The sequence below is a fragment of the Gouania willdenowi genome, unplaced genomic scaffold, assembly GCF_900634775.1.
Source record: "Gouania willdenowi unplaced genomic scaffold, fGouWil2.1 scaffold_228_arrow_ctg1, whole genome shotgun sequence".
NCBI classification, from domain to species: Eukaryota; Metazoa; Chordata; class Actinopteri; order Blenniiformes; family Gobiesocidae; genus Gouania; species Gouania willdenowi.
This window is the reverse complement of record NW_021144983.1, coordinates 46461-68314: the sequence shown is the minus strand read 5'-3', so window position 1 is coordinate 68314 and position 21854 is coordinate 46461. Positions and strand designations below refer to the sequence as shown.

The 21854-nt window shown below is 39.7% G+C and overlaps 2 protein-coding genes across 5 annotated transcripts; both read left to right on the top strand.

Annotated features, from left to right (window-relative positions):
• The first annotated feature begins 946 nt into the window (after positions 1 to 946).
• Positions 947 to 6449, top strand: cunh7orf25 (chromosome unknown C7orf25 homolog). The gene is made up of 2 exons (XM_028441377.1): positions 947 to 1097; positions 5043 to 6449. Exon 2 carries the CDS (start codon positions 5059 to 5061, stop codon positions 6349 to 6351), a length of 1293 nt encoding a protein of 430 aa, XP_028297178.1. The 5' UTR covers positions 947 to 1097; positions 5043 to 5058; the 3' UTR covers positions 6352 to 6449.
• A 415-nt stretch (positions 6450 to 6864) lies between these two features.
• Positions 6865 to 21710, top strand: LOC114459006 (E3 ubiquitin-protein ligase RNF31). 4 transcript variants are annotated; one of them, XM_028441394.1, is made up of 19 exons: positions 6865 to 7213; positions 7800 to 7890; positions 8806 to 8871; positions 8960 to 9126; positions 9266 to 9393; positions 9475 to 9539; positions 9619 to 9750; positions 13206 to 13420; positions 13494 to 13676; positions 13750 to 13932; positions 14008 to 14106; positions 15289 to 15378; positions 15469 to 15577; positions 18001 to 18119; positions 18225 to 18338; positions 18413 to 18479; positions 18555 to 18648; positions 19436 to 19604; positions 20350 to 21710. In XM_028441394.1, the coding sequence occupies exons 1-19, from the start codon at positions 7169 to 7171 to the stop codon at positions 20395 to 20397; spliced, it is 2184 nt and encodes a 727-aa protein (XP_028297195.1). In that variant the 5' UTR covers positions 6865 to 7168; the 3' UTR covers positions 20398 to 21710. The 4 variants fall into 4 exon arrangements, with proteins under 4 accessions (XP_028297195.1, XP_028297198.1, XP_028297196.1 ...); XM_028441397.1 differs by having other exon boundaries at positions 6866 to 7163; XM_028441395.1 differs by having other exon boundaries at positions 6866 to 7213; positions 13221 to 13420.
• Positions 21711 to 21854: the final 144 nt, after the last annotated feature.

The window sequence follows — 21854 nt, the reverse complement described above, 5'->3', positions numbered from 1 at the left end:
AGCCAAAGAAACTAATATCGGATGTTATCAAACAGCATCTAAAATCTTCGATATAAGCGCTCCGATAAGTTTTTGTTGTTTTTGTCCCCGCCCCCATTTGTTCCCACCATATACTGACAGTAAAAAATTAACTGAAGTGAACTTGAATTGACTATTGTTCTCTGTTTGAGTAACATCATTTTATCAAGCCTTTTCTAACATTCCACACTACAAGATAAGTAATAAAAGTATGTCTGATTCGTGCTGATATTGTATCGGATCGATATCGGTAACGGCCAATACTCAAAGCTGCAGTATTGGTATCGTATCGGAAGAGAAAAAGTTGTATCGGGACGTCCCCAGTAACAGTTAAGTGCTTAGCCTATAGGCTATTATTTTGGAAAGCTAGAAGCAGATATACAGGTTCTTGCTGATGACAATGAAGTGAGCGGCGCTATGTGTTTAAATGGCCGTTAGTATTTTCTCTATTTGTCAGACAGGAAGTTGCACCCATCGTCAGGAAGTAGTTGTCTCAGAAGTGGGATGGATATAATATCAGAGCTGATAACAGACTGACTACATTCTCAACTAACTTGGATTCCGACAGTTTCATTCATCCAGCAGATTTGAATTATTTATTTATATATAGAACAGATTGATATTTTTTTAAATATGTAAACTAATTGTTTGACTTTTTTTGAAGGATAAATAGGGTCATAAACCAACTAAAACTATTAGAATTTGTTAAAGTAAGAAAACAAACTTTATTGACTAGCTCATTCATTTACTAGAGCAATCGGCAGCAGGAAGTTGGTCACTAGTTAATTTGGGCACCAGGTGAACCGGAACTCCAGCATGACATAACAAAAACGTGTAAAATGCGCAACGCTGTAACTGCTGTCCACTCTTAATCCTAAAAATAATCTCATATAATTTCATCTCCCACTGCTTTAAAATGCGTACGATGTTTGTGACGTCATGGTGACGTAGAAGCATCGGGAACCCCGCAGGAAGTGTCCATGTTTCAGCCGGCTGAGCCAAGCTGATGAAATCGCACAACTTCCAGCTTCGTCTCCGTGTGTTAGCACAGCCTCCACATTCTAAAGACTGGTGGTGTCGTAAGTCCACACACCTTTAGTTTTCATCATGTCGCCATAACTTGAAACGACCAGCTTTTTAAACACGCACAATACTTTAAAACAAGCCGCGAGAAGCTAACATACTGGCGTCACTTTAGCTTCTGAGCTAACGAGGTTTTTTTCATTCGTGACCACTGCTACGTGACATAACAGCATTACTCGTAACACCTGACAGTGAGTAAGATATATTTGCTAGCTGGTGAAGTTGTCATCAATGTTCAAGTCAAAGTCAGCTTTATTGTAGAATCCACTACATATGACTATAAGCCTTTTCACTCTGGAAGTACGCATGCGCGACCGGTGGGGGGGGTCATAGGTCAAGAGGGATATAAATGTCAACACGACGCTGTTTGTGCTATGCGCTAAGATTTTCATCAGACTTTTTGTACGATATAGGTAGGCCTAATCTATCTGACATTCAATATATTGCAAGTGCAACATTCAGACTGCAGTCACTCACTTATACCGGCTTTCAACGAACAATCTTCAATGAGTATTTGTGCTTTTATTTGTAATGGACGAGTAGTCGCAAAAAAAAATGTGCCTGGCACAATCTATGGTTAGCTGAATGTGTATGGAAGCCCGTTTCCGCCACAATTTATTTATTTATTTTAAATCACCACGGAAAGTCATATATATGAGAAAGAAAGTCATAATTATGAGTAAGTAAAATCATAATTACGAGTTAGTAAAATCATAATTATGAGATAGAAAGTCAGAATTATGAGACAGAAAGTCATTATGAGACAGAAAGTCTGAATGATGAGATAAAAAGTCAGAATTATGAGGGAAATAAAGTCATAATTATGAGTTAGTAAAGTCATCATTATGAGATACTTTAACACAGTATCTCTTGCTTGTTCATTGGGGGGTAGCTGACGCTGAGATGCTGATAAGACTATCAAAGATTACTTTAGACGTGGCTTTACAAATGATGAAACACTTTGTTTGCCTTCAAATTCACATGAAATTATGCTGAGTAAACGCACCCTTTAAAGGCTACTAAGCAAAAAGAGCCTCTGGAAAGGAGAAAACTGATGTGCCTGAAGTAGCACAGTTTATTGAACAACAAATGGAGTCTTCGGGTCAGTGCCATGGGGACAGACGGATGTACCACAAATGTTGGCTAAATGGAATTGTGACTGACAGAGAAACTGTTGGAATATTGCTACAATTATTGGACAGCGAAGGTGTAGATCTGCGTTCAAGGAGCAGGCTGCTAAGGCACACGCCGTGGTCTAAACTATGTCTGGCATATCGATGGCTATGACAAACAATCAGTGGATGCATTGATGGATTTTCCAGAAAATGCATCCTCCTTTGTAGGTAGTCTATGTGCCCAAGCCAGACTGCTGCAAATGCGCAGTTTGTATCTCATAATTATCACTTTCTTTCTCATAATTATGACTTTCCTTGGTGAAATTTTTTTTTTAGTGGTGGAAACAGGCTTCCATAGACTGTGTGAATAAACTTGATAAATATAAATTATATATTATGTTGTTTAATATTATAACTAAACATATATTAATGGTACTGTGAGATGGTGACAATACACAGAGAAGGACAGAATGTACTGTATCGCCTATTTCTTGACTTGGTCTAATCTTGACGTGTTCATGACTAACAATTGATCCATATTGCAGACATCTACTGTACATGTATATAAACTAGTCATTATATGACACCAGGGATGTGGACCAGGCAGGTATTACAGTATGAGTTCTCACTTTGAAAAGGTACATTTTTGATGTACACCATTCATTAACCAGGTTCATATGATTATTTTTTTTATTAAGCTATTATATTATTTACAAATTTGAAGGAAGTGCACGCGGTGGACAGGTAATTTAATTTGCACATTTTCTTTGTGTAGTGTTGCTCCTTTTTTCTGCGTGTGTGTAATTATCATTATTAGTATTGTTTTTAATACACTGCTATGCTGTTTATAGTACACCTATATTATACTTTATTAAACCCCTCTGTGTTTCTTGAAGAATTTTCTGATTCTGATTAGGTGAAACAACACTGATCAGCTGATTCATGTTTACAAAATTTAACTATAACCTGAGTCACTGTTGAAACGTCAGGCAAAACCGTAATTTTCAGCTCGTGTGCAGCATTAGCTTTAGCAGCTAACGCTGTCTTTCTGCTTGGAGACTGATGCCACGTTTGCACAAAAAATCTTTTAAGGAATCAAAGCTCCAGCGGCAAAAATAATCTAAATCTCTGTCAGACTCGCTTCCTACACCGTCAGCCATGGCGAGTTTATCCCTCTTGACCTTTGACCTAATGCGGAAGAACTGAAGAACCAGAGCGAGAGTGTGAAAAGGCTTATTCTCCTTACCCCACACATTTACAAACACAAAACATGACAATGTAAAATATATAAATTCTAAAGACCGTACAACAACACCACAATGAAGTATTTACAATATTTACAGTGAAATGTTGGTGTGGTATGATGGTAAATGGAAGAATTAAGACTTTGAAAATTGTGTGTACTATTAAATACATGCAACTATTGTCTTTTCATCGTGCAAAGTGCTTACAAAAAGCTAGAAATGTATAATAAAATGTTTCAAAATTAGCAATGAGGTTTGCATTACCCAGAAGGCATAGCTAAAGTATACAACAGGACACATAACAGGTTATGCAAACAATCATCATGATTGCAAGTATTAAAAAAAAAAAAGAAAATTATACAATTCGGTACTACAATTAGTTTATATCCAGAACATAACCTAATAACGTTATTCCAGAAATATTAAGGCATTTGGTAATTGTTAAAAATTAATTATTTCACCTTTTTTTTTTTCTAGAACAAATGCATTATATCTATTATTTAAGACAACAGATATCAGGCAGGCGAGTTTTTTTTTGTCGACACTAATTCTCAATCAAACGTTTAAGAGGACAATTAGAAAACAGAGCATATTTAAAAAAAAACAAAAAAAAAAAACTAATGTGATCTTCACAATAACTCATGAGAAAGTTAAGAAATAATCATTATATAAAAGTCTATTTAAGTTTGTGTTTTCTCCACATCTCAATTCAAGCATCCTTGATGTTTTTTTTTAACTTATGTAGAATGGAGACATATCTACCATAACTAGGGTTGCTAAGGAGAACTTAAGCTTGGGACATTTTGGAATATTAAAAAATCTATAAACTTTTTAAATGAATTATTTATTGGAATTAACAGTAAATTTGAGTCATTTTGAATAACTATCATATCCAAACATAAATATTGGCATCCTTTCAAAATATCAAAAACACAACATTTATACTTGAGTTGCAAAATTCTAAGAATTATTTTAAGTTGAAATCTCTCAATTGGAATTAACAAGGAATTTTCTAAATTGAAGGTTGTCCCTTAACAGGAATGTTAAATATAGTTAAGAAAAAATATATTTCTGCATCAGTGTTTTTAGCTTAACTTTTACTGTTGTTTTTATTTTTATTGTGTTTTTGCTGAATTTTTATTGTGGTTTTATTCTATGTACTGTTATGGTTTTATTATGATTTCAAATAAAATGTATTATTATTATTATCATTATTATCTAAAACAGCCATAGGCAACTGCTGGCTCGGGGGACACTTACTGCCCTCAGTGTAGTTTTGTTTGGCCCCAAAACAAAATTTCAATTCAGGAAGTTGGAATTTATATGAAGCTCAACATAACACATAAAATGACAGAAAAATACACAAAAACAATAACACAAAAAATTATTATTATTATTAAAATAGTTATTAAAAAGTTACTCCCAATCTCCAGTTAATTCCAAAAAATTATTCCCTTGAAGTTTATATTTTTTCAACATTCCTGAAATTCCAGAGGTTAACTTCCCACTGAAATATCCCGCCTCTTTGCCACCCTAACAATAACAGCTTTACACTGAGCCTTGTGTCCTTATCTGTCCCCAGGTGTGATGTGGAGGACATGTCCCTGCAGGTAATGCTGCAGCAGAGGATCAGCTCTGCTCAGGAGCTCCTGCAGCGGGCGGAGCAGCTGTGTCCAGGTGTGGAGGGACACCAGAAGCTGTGCAGCAAGTTGCGCGCTGAGCTGCGCTTCCTACAGCGGGTGAGAGCGGGAGAGCTGCAGGTCAAAGAGTCTCACCTACACAGCACTAACCTGACACACCTGACTGCTATTGTTGAGTCAGCACAAAGTTTGGAGGACGTGGTGGCGCTCCTTCACGTGTTCACCTACCGGGATGCAGCGGGGCGTCGGCAAACGCTGGTGGTGGATGTAGTGGCCAACGGTGGCCACACCTGGGTGAAGGCGGTCGGTAGGAAGGCAGAGGCTCTGCACAACATCTGGCAGGGGCGTGGCCAATATGGAGACAAGAGCATCATTAGCCAGGCTGAGGACTTCCTGCAGGCCAGCGGCCAGCAGCCGGTCCACTACAGGCATCCTCACGTCATTTTTGCTTTCTATAACGGCGTCTCCAGCCCCATGGCCGACAAGCTCAAGGACATGGGCGTTTCTGTTCGTGGTGACATTGTCGCTGTCAATACTGTAACGATGGAGGAAGATGAGGAGGAGGAAGACGATGACATAGAGGAGGTGGATGAAGATGATGATGGTGATAGTGAAGAGGAGGCGGCGGCGATGGGAGAGCTGACACACGTGGACCGCAGCACTGTGGTGGCCAGCTTAGCGTTCCCAGCGCAGGTGCAGGTGGAGGAATGTCAGCGGGTGAACCTGGACATCACGTCGCTCATCACGTACGTGTCGTCACTGAGTCACGGCCGCTGCCACTTCACCTTCAGGGAGTACGTGCTGACGGAGCAGGCTGCCCAGGAGCGCATGCAGCACGTGCTGCCGCAGCTCGACGCCTTCATGGCGGGAAAAGAGTTGTTTGCGTGCCGTTCAGCCGTCGACGATTTCCAACTAATCCTGAACACGCTGGGGGGGCCGGGTGAGAAGGAGCGCGCTCAGAAGCTGCTCGCTCGCCTCCAGGTGGTGGACGACCAGCCATCCGAGCGCACGTTACGCCTCAAAACCAGTGCCAAGATCAACCAACGCTCACTCATGATCTTCGGCACTGGAGACTCTCTTAGAGCCGTCACCATGACGGCAAACAGCCGCTTTGTCAGGGCGGCAGCCAATCAGGGTGTCCGATACAGTGTGTTTATACACCAACCACGAGCACTGACGGAGGGTAAGGAATGGAGGGCTACGCCCATCGGGTCAGAGACTTCCTGTGCAGAGGCTGATGAGAAGAGTTAAAGTTTATGTTGTAGATTTTGAAGATCAGATGATTGATGGCTGCTTTTTTGGTTCCAAATTATCAAAGATAATCAATAAAATCATGCTGCACTTACTCACACTTCCTCCTTCATGCTTCTTCCTGAGCTCAGTGAAACAGTCTGCTTTACCTCTTCATGTGAAAATGAATAAAGATGGTGGATGATTTAAGTACAAATTCTCTCTGTACAGCTGACCGTAATGATTAACAAATTCTAATAACACATTGTGACACTAGAAAGACAAACTGAATTTAACCTAAAACCAATTTAGGTAAATGATTGAAATTTACAGATAATCTTAAAAGTTTTCACAACTAAAATAGTTTAAGGGTAATTATAACAAATTATGACTTTGGTTGCTATTTATTGTGAATGTAGCTCTTCAGTTCATGCTTGCAAGCTTGTGATTGTAATAATCGTATTAAGATTAATGTTTATCCACAATTTAAGATTACATGATGTAGCCACCCAAGGACACCCTTAATAACTCCAGTAAATTGCTAATAATGTGTTTTTAAGACCTGTGAACTTGATATCACTCTAAGGATGATGTTTTGTTTAAGTTGTTATAATGATATAGTACTTATGAATTAAAGTTAGATTAATTATGAATTAAAGTTTGACATTGCTAGTGTATTTTCTATAACCGCTCTTATAATGAAAGGCCAGAGCGGAAGTGGGTGTGTCGTGTTCAAATGAATACCTCCAAACACACACGGTCTGTTAGCTTCTTAGCATGTGTTACGGGAACAGAACAAGTGAATATCTGGGACTTGTGAGCAGAGTTAGGAGGTAAAATGCCGAGGGTTGGAGTGGATGCAGAGCTCCAGACTCTGATCGAGGTGGGAATACAACTGCACTGATGTATTTAACAGTTAAATCTTAATATTTACTAGTTAGTCTGCTATGGGTGTTACGGGTTAACTGGTGTTCGATTTAACTAGTGCTGAAAAAATGTTTGACAACTTCAAAAACATGCTCTAATGTCTTTGTAAACAGGGTTTAAAGCTCTGAATACAATTATTATATTGAGAACATTTCAGTTTTGTATTCTGTAATACAGAAGAGCTGCCGAGTGTATTAGCCAAAGAGGCTAATATTGTCATCATCTCTCTCAAGATTAAACTTCAGTTTTATCACGGATGTAAAGCACATGTTTACCTTAACTGATTTTTAAATGTCTTCTGAAGGCAAAATTTGGAATACGTATTTTATTGATTCTTTTTTAGTGTTTCCTATTTAGCGACGAGCCGGAAGTCACCAGTTAAACCGAACACCAGTCGAGATGTAACAGCACAAACACTAGCTGGACAGAAACGAGACTTCTCACAGTTTTCTCTTGTTGGGCTAGTGTTACAAACATAACGGAATTATTCTAAACCAGTCCCATGTCTTGTCGTGTCTTCGTCCCATGCTGTCGTGACCCAGTGTCAGTACAGTCATCCTCAAGAAACTTTGTCAGATCTTCAAAAGGTTCGAGCACTGTTCGTAGATCTTCGCCTCTATGTAGATTTTTACTGTGAGTACAAAACTTCATTCTCTGCCAGGATTGTTTAATTCATTATAATTTATTTTTTCCCTATTTTCTACGCGATAAACAAGGTGTAAGTTGTTGAAATTTTGACATGATTTACTGCCTAAATCAGCCAATCAACACCTTTTCATCTGAGGCTAGTCCCGCCCCCTTTCATTGAGTACCGGAAGTAGTTGGGTTTTACACCTATGTACATGCTATGTAACAATATTGCCTTAAAATTATTTTTATTTATAATTTAATTACCTTGTAATGTACTATAATTTTACATGGCTTATGCTTCGATATCTATTTATTTGGCATCAGAATATAAACAAATCTTTGCATTTTAGCTGTCAATTAAGACACATAAAGGGCTTAAAAAATCTACACCATTAACTAAAGTCAAATGTGCCCATTATTAAAAAAATATGAAGCATGTCTAAGATAACAGTGATTTATTTATTTGTTTGTTTATTTCCAAACCTGTGATTCAGTGGATGTTGGCTGACAACAATAGAAACCAATTGGCTGTATTTCTATTATTAATATACATCTGATGGCCACTTTAGTACATGTACCTTATTCGTTTTAATTTGCCTTTCGAGATTCTCCATTCACCACCTTAAAATATAATCCCACTCTGACTAACTTTGGCTGGTTAACTTAACATTCTCTATGTGCTTGTATTCATAGAGTATGATTGAGTGATTGTTAGATGTGTTGATTGGTTGAACCGGTCTAATAAAGTAACTAGTGTTTAATTCTGTGGTTTTTCATGTTTGTTTTTCTGTTTGTTTCCTCATTGCACTCATATTACTATTTATTTTTAAAGTCTTCTGATCCTTTCTTATGGGATTAAAACACGTGTATGCCTTGTTTGTAATGCTGAAAGCTTGTTTTGGTTTTGATTACTATAAGGTTTTCCCAACAAAGAGAAGAAGAGGCTGGTCTACCTCGGAGGCACAGTTCCTGTTCGCTATGAAGGTTAGATAAATCATATTAATCTAGTCTTTTACGAGTCTTCTGATCTAAGTCACTCTTGTTTTGTTTGGCTACTTGTGCATCAACATAGGTAGTGTTTATAATATCCCAGTGTGCATCTGGCTTCATGAGACACACCCTGTTTCCCGGCCTCGCTGTTACGTTTGTCCGTCCGTCTCCATGATGATCAACCCTTCCTGTCCGTGTGTGGATGCAACGGGCAACATCAGCCTGGATGGACTTAGTAACTGGACTTATGTAAGTCAAACAAAGCTTGATTGTTCATCTTGTGTTAGCTGGTGTCATGTTGTAATGTTAGTGTTTCATATCTGTCAGCAGAAAGAACACTGAAGAGCTAGCCAATCAGAAAGCAGCTATTATCTGTTTTTTTTTTCAGGGCATGTCCAACTTATCGGCGATCATGTCAGAGATGAAGAAGAACTTTCAAAAGCACATCCCACTTTACTCCAACTCAACAGAGACGCTGTCCGCTGCGGGCACACAGGCCTCACACTCAGGTGCAAGGTGAGAACTTTGCTGATCCTCGACTTCCTCAACATTTCACCCTGAAGTCAGACTCTACGTCCTGCTCTTTCTTCCCTGCAGCACACATCGCTACACTCCCAGTGCCACCCCTGCCACCTCCTCCCCTCACCTATCTGGGCTGAAAGGTAAACCTCTGTAACTTTTTTTTTAAGCTTTAATCTATCGTGGCCTGAATCTGGTTCCTCTACCCCACCTTAAACGCAGCCAGTCAAAGGCAGCTGATCAGGGAGGTGCGACGATCTTACACTGAGGACCTCCATGGGATCGACTTCAGCACTCCTTATTGCTCCTCTTCTTCCCTCAGCACCAACCCCTTCCTTAACACGACCTCATCAGGTGAGATGGAACCTAAACCTGACACAAACTCATCAGTAAACACAACATGTTTTACCAACACCATAAAAATGACACTTTAGACCAGACACTCCTCCTTAGACCTGACCACTTCACAAGGTACACATTACTGTTACTAAATGGAAATCCTCTGGGGCTTCAAGATGTGCAACAAGGAGCTGGAAACCTTAGTCAGAGATGTTGCTCCATGTTGACGTGATAGCTTTACAAAGTATACCACATCAAAGATGGGAGTCATTTTCCCCCACATTCCAAAGGTCCTCCATTTTTAACCCATCACTTTTGGAACTGCCTCAGGGCAGCAGAGACTGACCATGTTATAAAAAGACTCACTTTATAAAATGGCTTTTAAAGGCACACCGTGGACTTTTTGACATAAAGAGTTGACCATTATGAGTTATTTTAAATGATTCCTCAGGCCAATATACAGCGCTTGACAGTATCAATGCTCCGAGCAAGGCTTCCCTCTTCAACTACCACTCATTTAAGTTTGGAGAGACGGACCGTCTTTGGCCAGGTCACGTGACCTGGAGAATGCAAGGAGAACGTTTAACTTTACGGCAATCATGTGACCACAGACCACATACTCATTGGTCTAAGGCTTTTGCTGGTATTTTTCCGCCTGTTCGACTCCTGGTCATGGCCGAGGCAAGCAAAACGTTTAAAACTGCTTCTGAGGAAGCTAAAAAGATGCCGCCAAGACCTAGCCCCCTCCGCCGACCCGTCTTCCACCCCTCCACCCCGACCCCGCCACCCTCCTCTCCCCGGCGAAGGGGGCCAACGACGGCGGTGAGGCCAAGGAGTAGGGGGGGAGCACCACCGACGCGGCGGGGACAGGAGGGCGGCAGCGGCTGCTCCTCCAGCCCCGCTTTGCACCTCAGCCCGACTGACCCAGCCCTTAGAGCCAATCCTTATCCTGAAGTTACAGGTCAACTACTGTCTGCATACACAATCAAAAGACAAGGGAGGTTGTATTATGAACATGAGAGTACAAATATTTCCATCCAGTCTTATTTTAACATAAACAGTTAAAACTGAGTTATGTGTGTTGGCTTGAAAACAAGATGAGAGCAGACTAGAATAAGGTGCTACCTACATACACAAAATAAATATATTTTAGAGGATTGTACAGCTGTTTTTTGCTGCCAATGTCCAGGCGTTTCCAATTGGCACATTTGGCACCACATACACTAAAACTGATTTTAATCTTTAATGCTGATTGTTTTTACTCCACATTGGGATTGTTTGTGCAACCTCTGAAGAATTTTATGTCATTTTCTTCTGTTTGTAAAATTTCAAAGCTCTTTGGCTGCACCCATTTTGAATGAAAGGTGTGATATGATGTGGAATTTAGTAGTGAAGAGCCTCCTCACCCATATGGTTTCACCACAAACCAGGAAGGATTTCTGTTTGGTTTCCGTTTATTATTATCATTACTATTATTATCTGGTAGCGAAAGCTCTTCAGTGTTTTTTTTTTCATTCAACCTTGAATGGCAGGCTGCTGTTTGTGCAGGCGGAGCTGCAGCTCATAGAATACTAGGACAGAGATGAAGGTCTGCACATGAGGAGACGTTTGTATGAGCCTAAGTCTAAGCATGAGAAACTGAAACAGGATAGATATACTATCCTGTTTGAACTGTACAAACTGTAAAATATAAATATATTAATAATAAATGGGTCAATTTTTCTCATACCTACTGTTGCTGACTATTGTTCTCTTTTTGAGTAACATCGCTTGAAGTATTTTCTAACATTCCACACTAAAAAAATAAGTAATTGTTATTTTCTTTTTTAAAGAAGAAGAAAAAAAGTAATGAAAGTATATATGATTTGGAACAATATCGGTATTGGCCGATATGCAAGGCTGCAATATTGGTATCATATCGGAAATGAGAAAGTTGTATCAAGACATCCCTAATAATGTCCTTTCTAAACATCCTTTTGATTTGATTGAACATTGGGGTGATCTTTTATTCCAGTTTCAACTTTAAGGCTCATGTGTGGGGGAGTCACAAAAACAGCATTTGATCATTTAAAAAACATTGCAAAAATCAGACCATTTCTCTGTGTGAGCCAAACTGAGAGACTAATGTATATGAATGTATCACTAACAGATTGACTATTGTAATGCTCTCCTTTCTGCTCTACCAAAACAAAATACAATGACTGAACTCCAGCTCATTCATAAATCTGCAGCAAGAGTAGTGACCAAGACCAAAAGCACACATTACTCCTGTATTAAAGTCGTTCCACTGGTTGCCTGTTAATTTTCGCACTGATTTTAAGATTATTTTATTAGTTTATAAAGCACTACACGTCGCCCCAGACTACCTATTAGAGACCGTTTTAGTTTATGAACCCAGCCAGACCCTCAGATCCTCTGGTACTACTCTTTTAACTGTTTGAAAAAGCAAAAATAAAAAGTTTGGTAACTTATTTAGTTTTTATGCTCCAAGATAGAGTATCACGCTAAAAATCTATTTATTCAGTCTGGCTTTTATGTAGTGCTTTATGATTTTTAGAATGTTTAGAGTTCTTAACTTTTAATGTTTTTATCCAAAATTTAAATTTATGTATATATTTCTCTGCTTTGTTTTGATCTTTTACTTTCATTTTTTATCTTTTAATTATTTTATTAAATTGTTTGTTTGCATTAGTCTCTAAAGCTTTTTGTCATTTTTAACTTTTGTCACATAAGCACATTTCTATGAAGCCCTATGATCTACTATTGAATTTGTAGGAAAGGTGCTACAGTGTATAAATATAGTTCTATTGATTGATATGTCTGAACTGTTGTTTTGCATGAGATGTGACTGCTTACAGAGGTTTGTTTTTTTTTTTACTTGTGCGTGTACAAAGATGTCAATGCAATTTCAATGGCAGACTTCCTAAAAGAGAAGTCACCAAGGAATTAATCCAGACCAGATCCAAATAAAACATCTGTTGGAAGTATTTGTTCACTCTGCTCAAATGAAGCAATTAAATATGTTTCAGATCGTCCTGACACTTGGGCACTGAGGTTTACACAGTGCTAAATGTGCCCAATGTCCTGGCAAATATAATGTATGCATATAAAGATTCCCACCTTATATTGCAGAAATTGCAAATTCAACAATCCAACAAACTTTATTAATCTGCGTCTCTTGCTCTGTTGCCCTGGTAACAACTAAATCGGTACCCTTTGCTTTTGAGTTAAATTAAACCTAATAACCTATAGTATAAACATGTTAAAGCAAAGGAAAAATCTAAAGTCCAAATGAATCAGAGTGAATAGTTTCCGAGGACACTGTTGTGATCAGTAGAAAAATGATTGTAGTCGTAACCATGATAACAAAGCTTTGGGCTGATTGTGTGAGATTAGGCTGTTTAACTGTGGAGCTGGTTTGGCTGATGGAACATCAGGACTAATAAAACTGATCCCATGTCTGTCTGCAGGTGACCCCTCAGCAGGTGACCCCTCAGCAGAGAGCCTAGACAGGATGATGGGAACTCTGAGACTGGACGCTGGGTCCAGCAGAGACTGGCAGGCTGAGTCACCTGTACAAATCACTCAGTCAACAGGAAACCAATGCACCACAGGTCCTTCGGCAGCTTTTGGACGACATCCCAAGCTCCGCGCTGATCGATCTTTGTCAGCAGATGTTATCCAGGTGAGCAGGACGACTGGTGTCAGGTCGTTTGTCCGTGTCCCAGATGGCATCTCAGTTTCCATGCGTCCCTCAGATGGCGTCCCACCTTCCCTCACACCAGGCAACAATCTTCTTGTCTCTGATGACAAAAAAGGAGCACAAATTCTGCCCCGCTGACGTCATGGAGGCAGTGCAGCTCAACAGAGATTACCCCTCAGCTCTCAGATTCCTGACTCACAACTGCCCCATCTGTCAGGAGGAAGTCTCCTTCAGCAAGGTGAGATGATCTGAACCGACCAATCAGCAGCTCCGTCCTCATCTCACCTGTCCTTTTTCTTCTCTGCTGTCAGATCATCACAATGACCCACTGCTCCTGCTTCCTGTGTCAGACCTGCTTCACCACCTTTTTCTCAGCAGCCATTAAAGAGCGCAGCGTGGAGCAGCTGGTTTGTCCCCAGTGTAGCCAGCCGAAGATCAGAGGTCAGAAGGGGATGGAGGAGTCTGTGGAATACTTCAACCTGCTGGACACGCAAGTAAGGAACAGTCTAAACATCCTTCCTTAGGGAGTCCATGCTGTATCTGACGTTTGTCTGGTGTCATAATCTCAGATTCGTCACTTCCTGCCTTCAGAAATCCATGAACTTTTCCAGAGGAAACTCAGAGACCGAGCCCTACTGGAGATGCCCAACTTTTGCTGGTGTGCACATGTAAGTCTGACTGAGACCTGAACTTTAGCCTGTAAATAAGATTAGAAAACCACAGAGCTTTGGAGCCAATCATAAGACTTCTACTATGACAAGGAAACAAGTGATGTTTCCTTAAGTTTTGCAGAGCTGTGACGTTTTTTATCAGATCTACGCAAATGAAAAACAACTATATCACTCAACTCAGATGGCCATGGTCCCATAGAGGTGTTGTGTGACTGCTTAGAAAAATATTTTTGTAATTTTATCAGGATTTCATCACAAGCATTTTAAATCTAATTTGAAATAAGTAAATGTAAGCTGTAATTCCCAGTGGAGAACCAGTGGCATTACACTTGATGTTCAAACAGAGCCATAACTCCCATTGACCCCAGGAAACATCCCAACACTTCACAGGATGTACAGTATACGAGAAGAACAACATGAAGTGGTTCCAAATGCATCCTTATCTGTAAAACAAATGTTCTTTTGAATATGGAAAATTTTTTTTGCTCTTTGGAAAATCATCCCCATCTGAGAGTTTTATTTTAATTTGTCCAAATTGGCAACATAAACCTGTTAGAATATGTATCTGTTTTTTCACTAAAAAAGTTAATTATTCCAGCTGAAAATGTTTAGAATATTAAATAAATAGGGATTGTGAGTAGGATACATTGGAATAAAATATAACTAGAAAGCACAAATCTGTGGTTTTCTAGGACATCGGTCAGTTACGATATTCATTTTTTTTTACTTTTGCTCATGACAGATAAGTATTTTCCAATTTTCAAAACTGATATAGATTCAGGATATTGATCTGGATCATTCCCAAAATCCACTTGTTCCTTATGCCATTCTGGATATTTTCTGAAACTTTCATCAAAATATGTCCATTAGTTTTTGAGTTAAACTATTCACAGACAAACAAACAAATCGAAAGATAAAATAGACTTATTGGCAAAAACATTACGTCCTTGGCAAAGGTAAGAATAATTGATTGCCAAGTCAGCATAGGTGAAAAATTCCCTTCTGAAGTATTGGTTTGATATTCTAGGTTATAATAAACAGGTCTCCTGCTCACAAGCAGCTTTAGAGAGATTGTTTATTTGCTTTCTGTGTGAAGTCAAAGGTGTTTACTGACACTTGTATAAACCATTAAATGTGGAAAAAGTAAAGGAACTGCTGACAGGATGTGGTTTGTTTCAGTGCTCGTTTGGGATTCTCCACGAGGCAGACAGGCTGAGGATGGACTGTCCGAGCTGTAAGAAGAGTACCTGCTCCAAGTGTAGAACCCCGGTTAGACACACATAAATGCATGCATATACATACTCAGAGACCTCTGCCTTTTGGAGCCCAGTCTGATCTGAGTCTGATCCTGTTCTGCAGTGGAGTCCACAGCATCAGGGACTCTCCTGTGAGCAGTTCAGAGAGTGGCAGCAACAACAACACCAGACAGACCAGCAAGGCACCACAGCTCTGCTCAACAACAGTATCGGTAACAATGAATCATCCATTTACTGTAACTTGTTCTGTTGTTGTTAAGCTTTTGTGTTCTATTAAGTTCTATTTAGCCCTACCTGGAATAATCTGCTCTAACCTGTTCTGTAACGTGTTCTTATTCATGCTCTATGCTGGTTGTATGCTGTATGATCTTGTTTCTCATCAGATGTAGTTCTACTTTACATAGAGCTAGACTAAATGATCAAATCTGTTCTATAATGTAGTCTAACCTGTCTGCTCAGTTATGGTGTGATCTACCATGTCTAACATAGTGTATACCGTACTGTTTGTAACTTATCTTTTACATCCAACCTGATTCAAACTGATTGGACTATGTTATGACCTAATGTGGTCTGACCTGGTCTAAAGTGAACTCTCATGCCCGTTTCTGTTTCCAAACAGTTCCACATTCACATCTCTGTTTACATGAGATCACAGGGAACCTAAAAAACAATATAGTATATGTGACAGGTGTGGTTTTCTAATGAACCAAAATTGTTGCATGTGCAGACACTTCCTCTGAACTTACATAAGAGTATGTACTACTCATACTAAGTTTGACCTCAAAATGAGTATGTAGTGTGGTACAATTGTGATTAATTCATTATGCTCTGTAATTAATTAAGCTAATGAATCTCTTTTTTAATCGCACCTAAAACGTCCTCAACTTGAGATATTTTTATTTGAATTACATTATTGTGGCAGATCAAAACATTGATATATAACAAAGTGGCTTTATAAAGTAATTTATTGTTTTTAACAGATTAGAACAGATGCAGACGTAGCAATTATATTCCGTTGTATTTGAGACGAGTCCCAAGGGCTATGTGTCATATTGATGTATACTTCTGTCAATCTACAAATAATAGAAAATACAAATGAAATAAAACGTCATATGTCGTGCTATAAGTTAGCACATCATAAACAGTAAGAACACTTGTCTAACACCGAACTTTTTGCTTTTTCTCTCCTTCAGATAATAATATTTATCCAGTGAGTTTGTTCATTTGTCAGTCATGGCGTGCTCTCATTATGTTGCAGTTCGCACTGTCCGACCGTCTGCACTAGCTGTCTGTGCTAGCTGCTACATGTTTAGCATTGAGGTGGTAGCGGGGGCTACAAAGCTCCAGTAATCTCTTTCTTGCACAATTTGCACACAATCAGGTTTTTGTTTTCCATCCGGTCTTTAAAAGCCAAAATTAACGCAAACGAAGCTGAGTAGCTCGGCATTCTCCCATCTTGTTATTGTAGTCTATGCATCAGTATTATGGATATACCAGGAACTCTTGAAATGAGAAAGGTTCCACGCTGTTTGGAGTGCTTAAAAAAAAAAGATTAACGGCATTGTTTTTTTTTTTTTAGCACGTTGTTTTTTCCTGTAATTAATTAATCGCAAAAAAACGCATTAGAGTGACAGCCTTAGTGGTTATATTAGATAGTATGTGAGAAATACCCGGATGTATACTATATCAGACATTTTTTAAGTATGCACGGTGGACACATGATGCATTGCAAGCAGAATATAAAATTGTGCTGGGACCGGCTTCAAGCTAAAAATCAAACATCCTCTTTTTGAAACATTAATAGCTTTATTTACTAGCCACTCGTTCTGCATGCAACTATAAAAATGACAATTACGGTAGCTTCATGTGCCGCGACACGCTACGTGCCGGCTTACTGCTGCTGTAAAGCATGTGGTAAAACTGCTAACACAACTCAGCAACCTGCTTCTATATACAGTATATGTGACACACAGAGCTCCACAATGAGTCATTTATGCGTTTAACATAATTTTTTCATGTACCAGAGGACAGCCATCAATTCACCGCATCAGCATAGATTTGTGAGTCTTTCTCACGCTAATCAAAACACATGTGACTGTTCATTTACCGTGCAGCATCTGAGCTCAACCAGAGTCCTTGTTAAAAAGATAGAAATAAAGCCCGACCCCGGGTTTGGGCAAACATTTAAAACTTAGTAGGAGTGTAGTCAGAATTTAGTGCAGGCGTGAAATATGTCTCAGCTGATGCAAGTGATGATGAAGTAAATCAACACTTTGCAGCATAAGGTCATTTACTTTCTATAGAGACATACGAACAGTGTGACTCTGGGGCACTGCAACCTCAGTGCGCATACCCATGACACATAAAGTGTTTCCCTGTTTACATGTAGACGGAGAGGAAAGCGTTTTAAAAAAACTTCCACTCTGGAGCCCGTTTTTAAAAAGTTCCGTTTTCAAGCACCAAAACGCTATTGCTGTGTAAACTGACCCCCAAAATGCAACGAAACTTTAGCGTTTCCAAGTGAAAATGGGGCCTTAGTCTAGTCTGATTTTCTTTCTAACATGTCATGCCTACAGTGATGTTCCCCTGTGCTCTGTCCTCTAATCTGATCTTGTTCGATCCCTCCGGTCCACAGAGTGTCCAAATTGCCACCTGATCTTCAGTTTGTCTAAAGGAGGGTGTCTACATTTCACCTGCACTCAGTGTCAGCATCAGTTCTGCGGCAGCTGCAGTAGTTGCTTCACTCTGGGATCTGTGAGTCTCTCATATCCACTGACAATGAAGGGAAAACCCCACAAGTGGCGATTGAATTAATTAACAAAACTTTATGTTTAGTAACTCTGATTTCAATGCCTTCAGGCCTGCAGTTTCTCAGCCGACTGCGCCAACAAAGGTCTGCATGCCCACCACCCTAGAGACTGCCTGTACCACCTGAGAGACTGGAGCGTGAGCCGCCTGCTCCTGCTGTTACAGGTGAGACATTCTTGGTCCTCTGAACCATCCACTGTGTGCATAGGACTGTTAGGACACCGCCTGCTGTCTGTCAGTGTTACAGATTGTCTCCGTCATGGATGGAAGACGCTGATAGTGGCTCTACTGACATCGAACTGCCAGGTGAGGAAGACTCTCGCCTGTTTAAAGGTGGAGAGTCGCTTCCCGGTGTGACCGACTTGTGTCGTCATGTTGCAGCAGTGTGTTCGGTTCTGGAGCTGAGAGATGACGGCAGCAGAGAAGAGGAACCGTGTGGTCGACCTACTCTCCCTGAATGCAAAGGATACTGCCAGTAGGAGCAATTTCACTACTTAAGTGCTTTTAATGCTAACAGAGAATCTAACCAACCAACCAACCAGACGTGTAGAACATTACAGTCCTGGAGAGCCGCTGTCCTGCATGTTTTCGATCAGCTATAACCTGCTGGCCACACTCATTCTAATTTTGTGAGGCCCCCAAGGCCCAAGGAAATTGCACAAAAATGACAGGAAATGACAACGAAATACACACAATGAGTTCAAAAGCACACACTATGACAACAGAAATACACAAAATAATAGAAAAATAAACAAAACTGCAACAAAAATACACAAAAAGGACTTCAAGAACACAATATGTTAACAAAAAGCTCCAAAGAAACAAAGAAGATAAATATACAAATAGAAAAAAATCACAGAAAAATATACAAAACGACAATAAAAATACACTGACTCCAAACAACAACAAAAGAACACATAAAATGAGAGAAAAGCATAAAATTAAAGCTGTAAGCAACGTTGAACGGGCCCTCACAACCACACGCGTCGGAACGTGGCACACGTTGAGATGTGTTAAGGATTACTGTGTATCATAAACTTTCCTGCAATGTTCTGTGCAACAATAATGCCTATGATTTCCTTTTACCAATAGGTGGCGCTATGACTATGAATGACAGTTGGGTTAAATATGCTAATATGCGTTCAGTTTTTGAACGTGTTTAGGCCCTCAAAAAAGATGATTGGATTATAGATATTAGAGCCGTCGTGTCTCATGCCTTTCCTCTGTTCAAAGACAGAAACTAATGCTCTTCTGTTCTGCAGGTTACACTATAAGGAGCGTCTGGTGGAGCTGCTTAAACGTTGCTGTGCAGACCCAGCAGTCCTATTCACTGAAGCTGAGTTAGTTGCAGAGCTCCGTCGTTGGCATGTGTCTGTGCCCATCAGGGAACCAGATGAGCCAGAACCAGTGTACACTGGGCGTCTTCACACGGTAAGCACCACCTTTATCATCCACTAGGTCAGGGATGGGCAACTCTATCACAGCGGGGGCCACAAAAATGTGATTGTATCTGATCCAATGGCCACATGATCAACATTTATCTCAGCATTTAGAATAATGACCAATCAGAACATGAATACAGGGGGAGGGGTTTGTCTTTGTCTGTGGTTTTGATGTTTTGTCAGTTTTCATTCTGTATGCATTGTCAATTTTTTGTGTTCTTGTAATTTTCTGCATTTTTGTTGTCAATTTGTGCATTTTTGAGGTCACTTTCCGTGTTTTGGTTAGTGTTTCCTGTATTTTCATTTTGGCATTTTGTGTAATTTTGTTAACACTTTGTGTGTCTTTGGAGCTGTTCTGTAACGTGTTATGTTGTGTGTTTTTGTAGTCGTTTTGTTTGTTTTTAAGTGGTTGTTGTGTCTCTTTGTTGTTTTATTAATTATTTTGTGTATTTTTGGATTTTTTTTTTGTACTTTATGCATTTTGCTGCTGATTTTTGTGTTTTGGGAGGTATTTTATTGAGCTTCATGTTCCTTCCAACTTTGTGAATTACAATTTTTGGGGATTTGTTTTGGGGCCACAAAAAATTAGACAGAGGGCTCCATGTGGCCCCCGGGCCACCAGTTACCCATGGCTGCACTAGGTTCTACAAACCTTATGGTTGTAGATTTTTCACACTTGTAGGCTCATGTGTAGCACAGTAGAGTTTGTTTTTCAGGCCTGTATTTTTCTGCAGGTGCTGACCAACAGTGTTCCTCTAAAAGGCAGCTGTCCTCTCCATTGAAAGCCAACCACCCTGGGTCCTAGGTCCTGGACCCTGGGTCCTGCTCATTGGCTGCCAGTGTTGCCTTTTTATCAACCACCAACTTTTACTCACATAATGGCAGCACGCATCTGCCTCTGCGCTCAGCTTATTAAGGACGTCGATGCAAAAGCTGCCGTTGCCTAAAGTGGTCTGGTCGTCAAGGAAACAAGGACCAAATGTAACCCGATCACTCACAAATGAAAGCTAATGTGCTCTTATTATGCTCGTTGTTTTAAGATATGCAACAGAAGCCAGTGACAGTCTAATGTCATGTTTGTGTTACAGTTAAAAATGAAGAAGAGATGCAGATGTTTTGTCAGTATTCAGTGAAACAGGACTTCAGCTGTCCCTTCACTTCTCTGCACTTTAACCATTTACACACTGTTGGTGTAAAAATAAATTATGAAACAAACAAATGTGAGACGATTGTATGCTCCCAGTCACTGTTACTGAGCTGCTGTTTCACTCTTCTCTGTTTAATCTTTGCAGGGTCGAAGTCACATCTGTGAGATTACATCAACTGAGCAGACTTTTTATAGTCGGTTCCAAGAATGTTTGCACAGTAACATGATTTCCAGGCTCAGAGCGTCACCAGGCTTTATTTAAAAATGAAATACTATAGGTTAACAGAGGGAATGATAACTGTGTTTTTAGTCAGTTTAAATGCAGTAAATGGGCCAAAAGAGGTGTATTCCACAACCCATTCCTCACTTTGATGCTTTTCTTGGTACTTTAAATGCTTTTACAGCATGCTTCAGATCCTTTTAACCTGAAACTCCATCTGATTAGATAACACTGCCTTTAACGCCTTAGAGGCCGTACTGCTGCTTTGCTTGGGATGTGAAACAGTTCCTTCCTTTTCACTGATGGTTCCGTCAGGTGAATTCATCTCTTCTGTTGGCATCCTTCATCTTTCCACTGATAAGAAGGGGTTGGTTTTTATACCACCACTGATTCTATAAGCATTTTGATGTTGTTTAGCAGTCTGGAGGCTCTCCTGTAGTCCTAGTTATGTGTAATGGAACAGGTATCAATTAAAGAGTGGCTAAGCAGTGATCAGGAGTTCTCAACCTTGGAGTCAGGACCCCATTTGTGTTCATGACACACTAGCAGGGGTCGCCGGATCTCATCAAGAAACTAAAAATGTTCTTTGAACAATATGAGCCCATTATTGCTTATTTTTACCCTTTTTCCAAAACTATACCAAACTTGCCATATTTTAACCTATTTTCATCACTTTTTCTTTGTCCTTTTCATGCATTTTTGCTTCATTACCCATTTCCACCACTTCTCCATCAAATTTGAATGCTTTTTCTGCAGATTTTCTTCCATTTCTAAGACATTTTCAGCACTTATAAACCCTTTTCACCACTTTTCCCACCTAATGTTGCACATGTTGACCCATTATTGTCACTTTTAACCTTTCACCATATTTC

What these genes read in the sequence shown, in the direction of transcription:
- LOC114459006 (XM_028441394.1), top strand. Translation starts at nt 7,169, where the DNA reads ATGCCGAGGGTTGGAGTGGATGCAGAGCTCCAGACTCTGATCGAG. An exon ending in TCACCTATCTGGGCTGAAAG is followed by an intron (nt 9,540 to 9,618) that starts GTAAACCTCTGT and finishes CCTTAAACGCAG; the next exon opens with CCAGTCAAAGGCAGCTGATC. An exon ending in ACACTGGGCGTCTTCACACG is followed by an intron (nt 19,605 to 20,349) that starts GTAAGCACCACC and finishes ATTTTTCTGCAG; the next exon opens with GTGCTGACCAACAGTGTTCC.
- cunh7orf25 (XM_028441377.1), top strand. Translation starts at nt 5,059, where the DNA reads ATGTCCCTGCAGGTAATGCTGCAGCAGAGGATCAGCTCTGCTCAGGAG.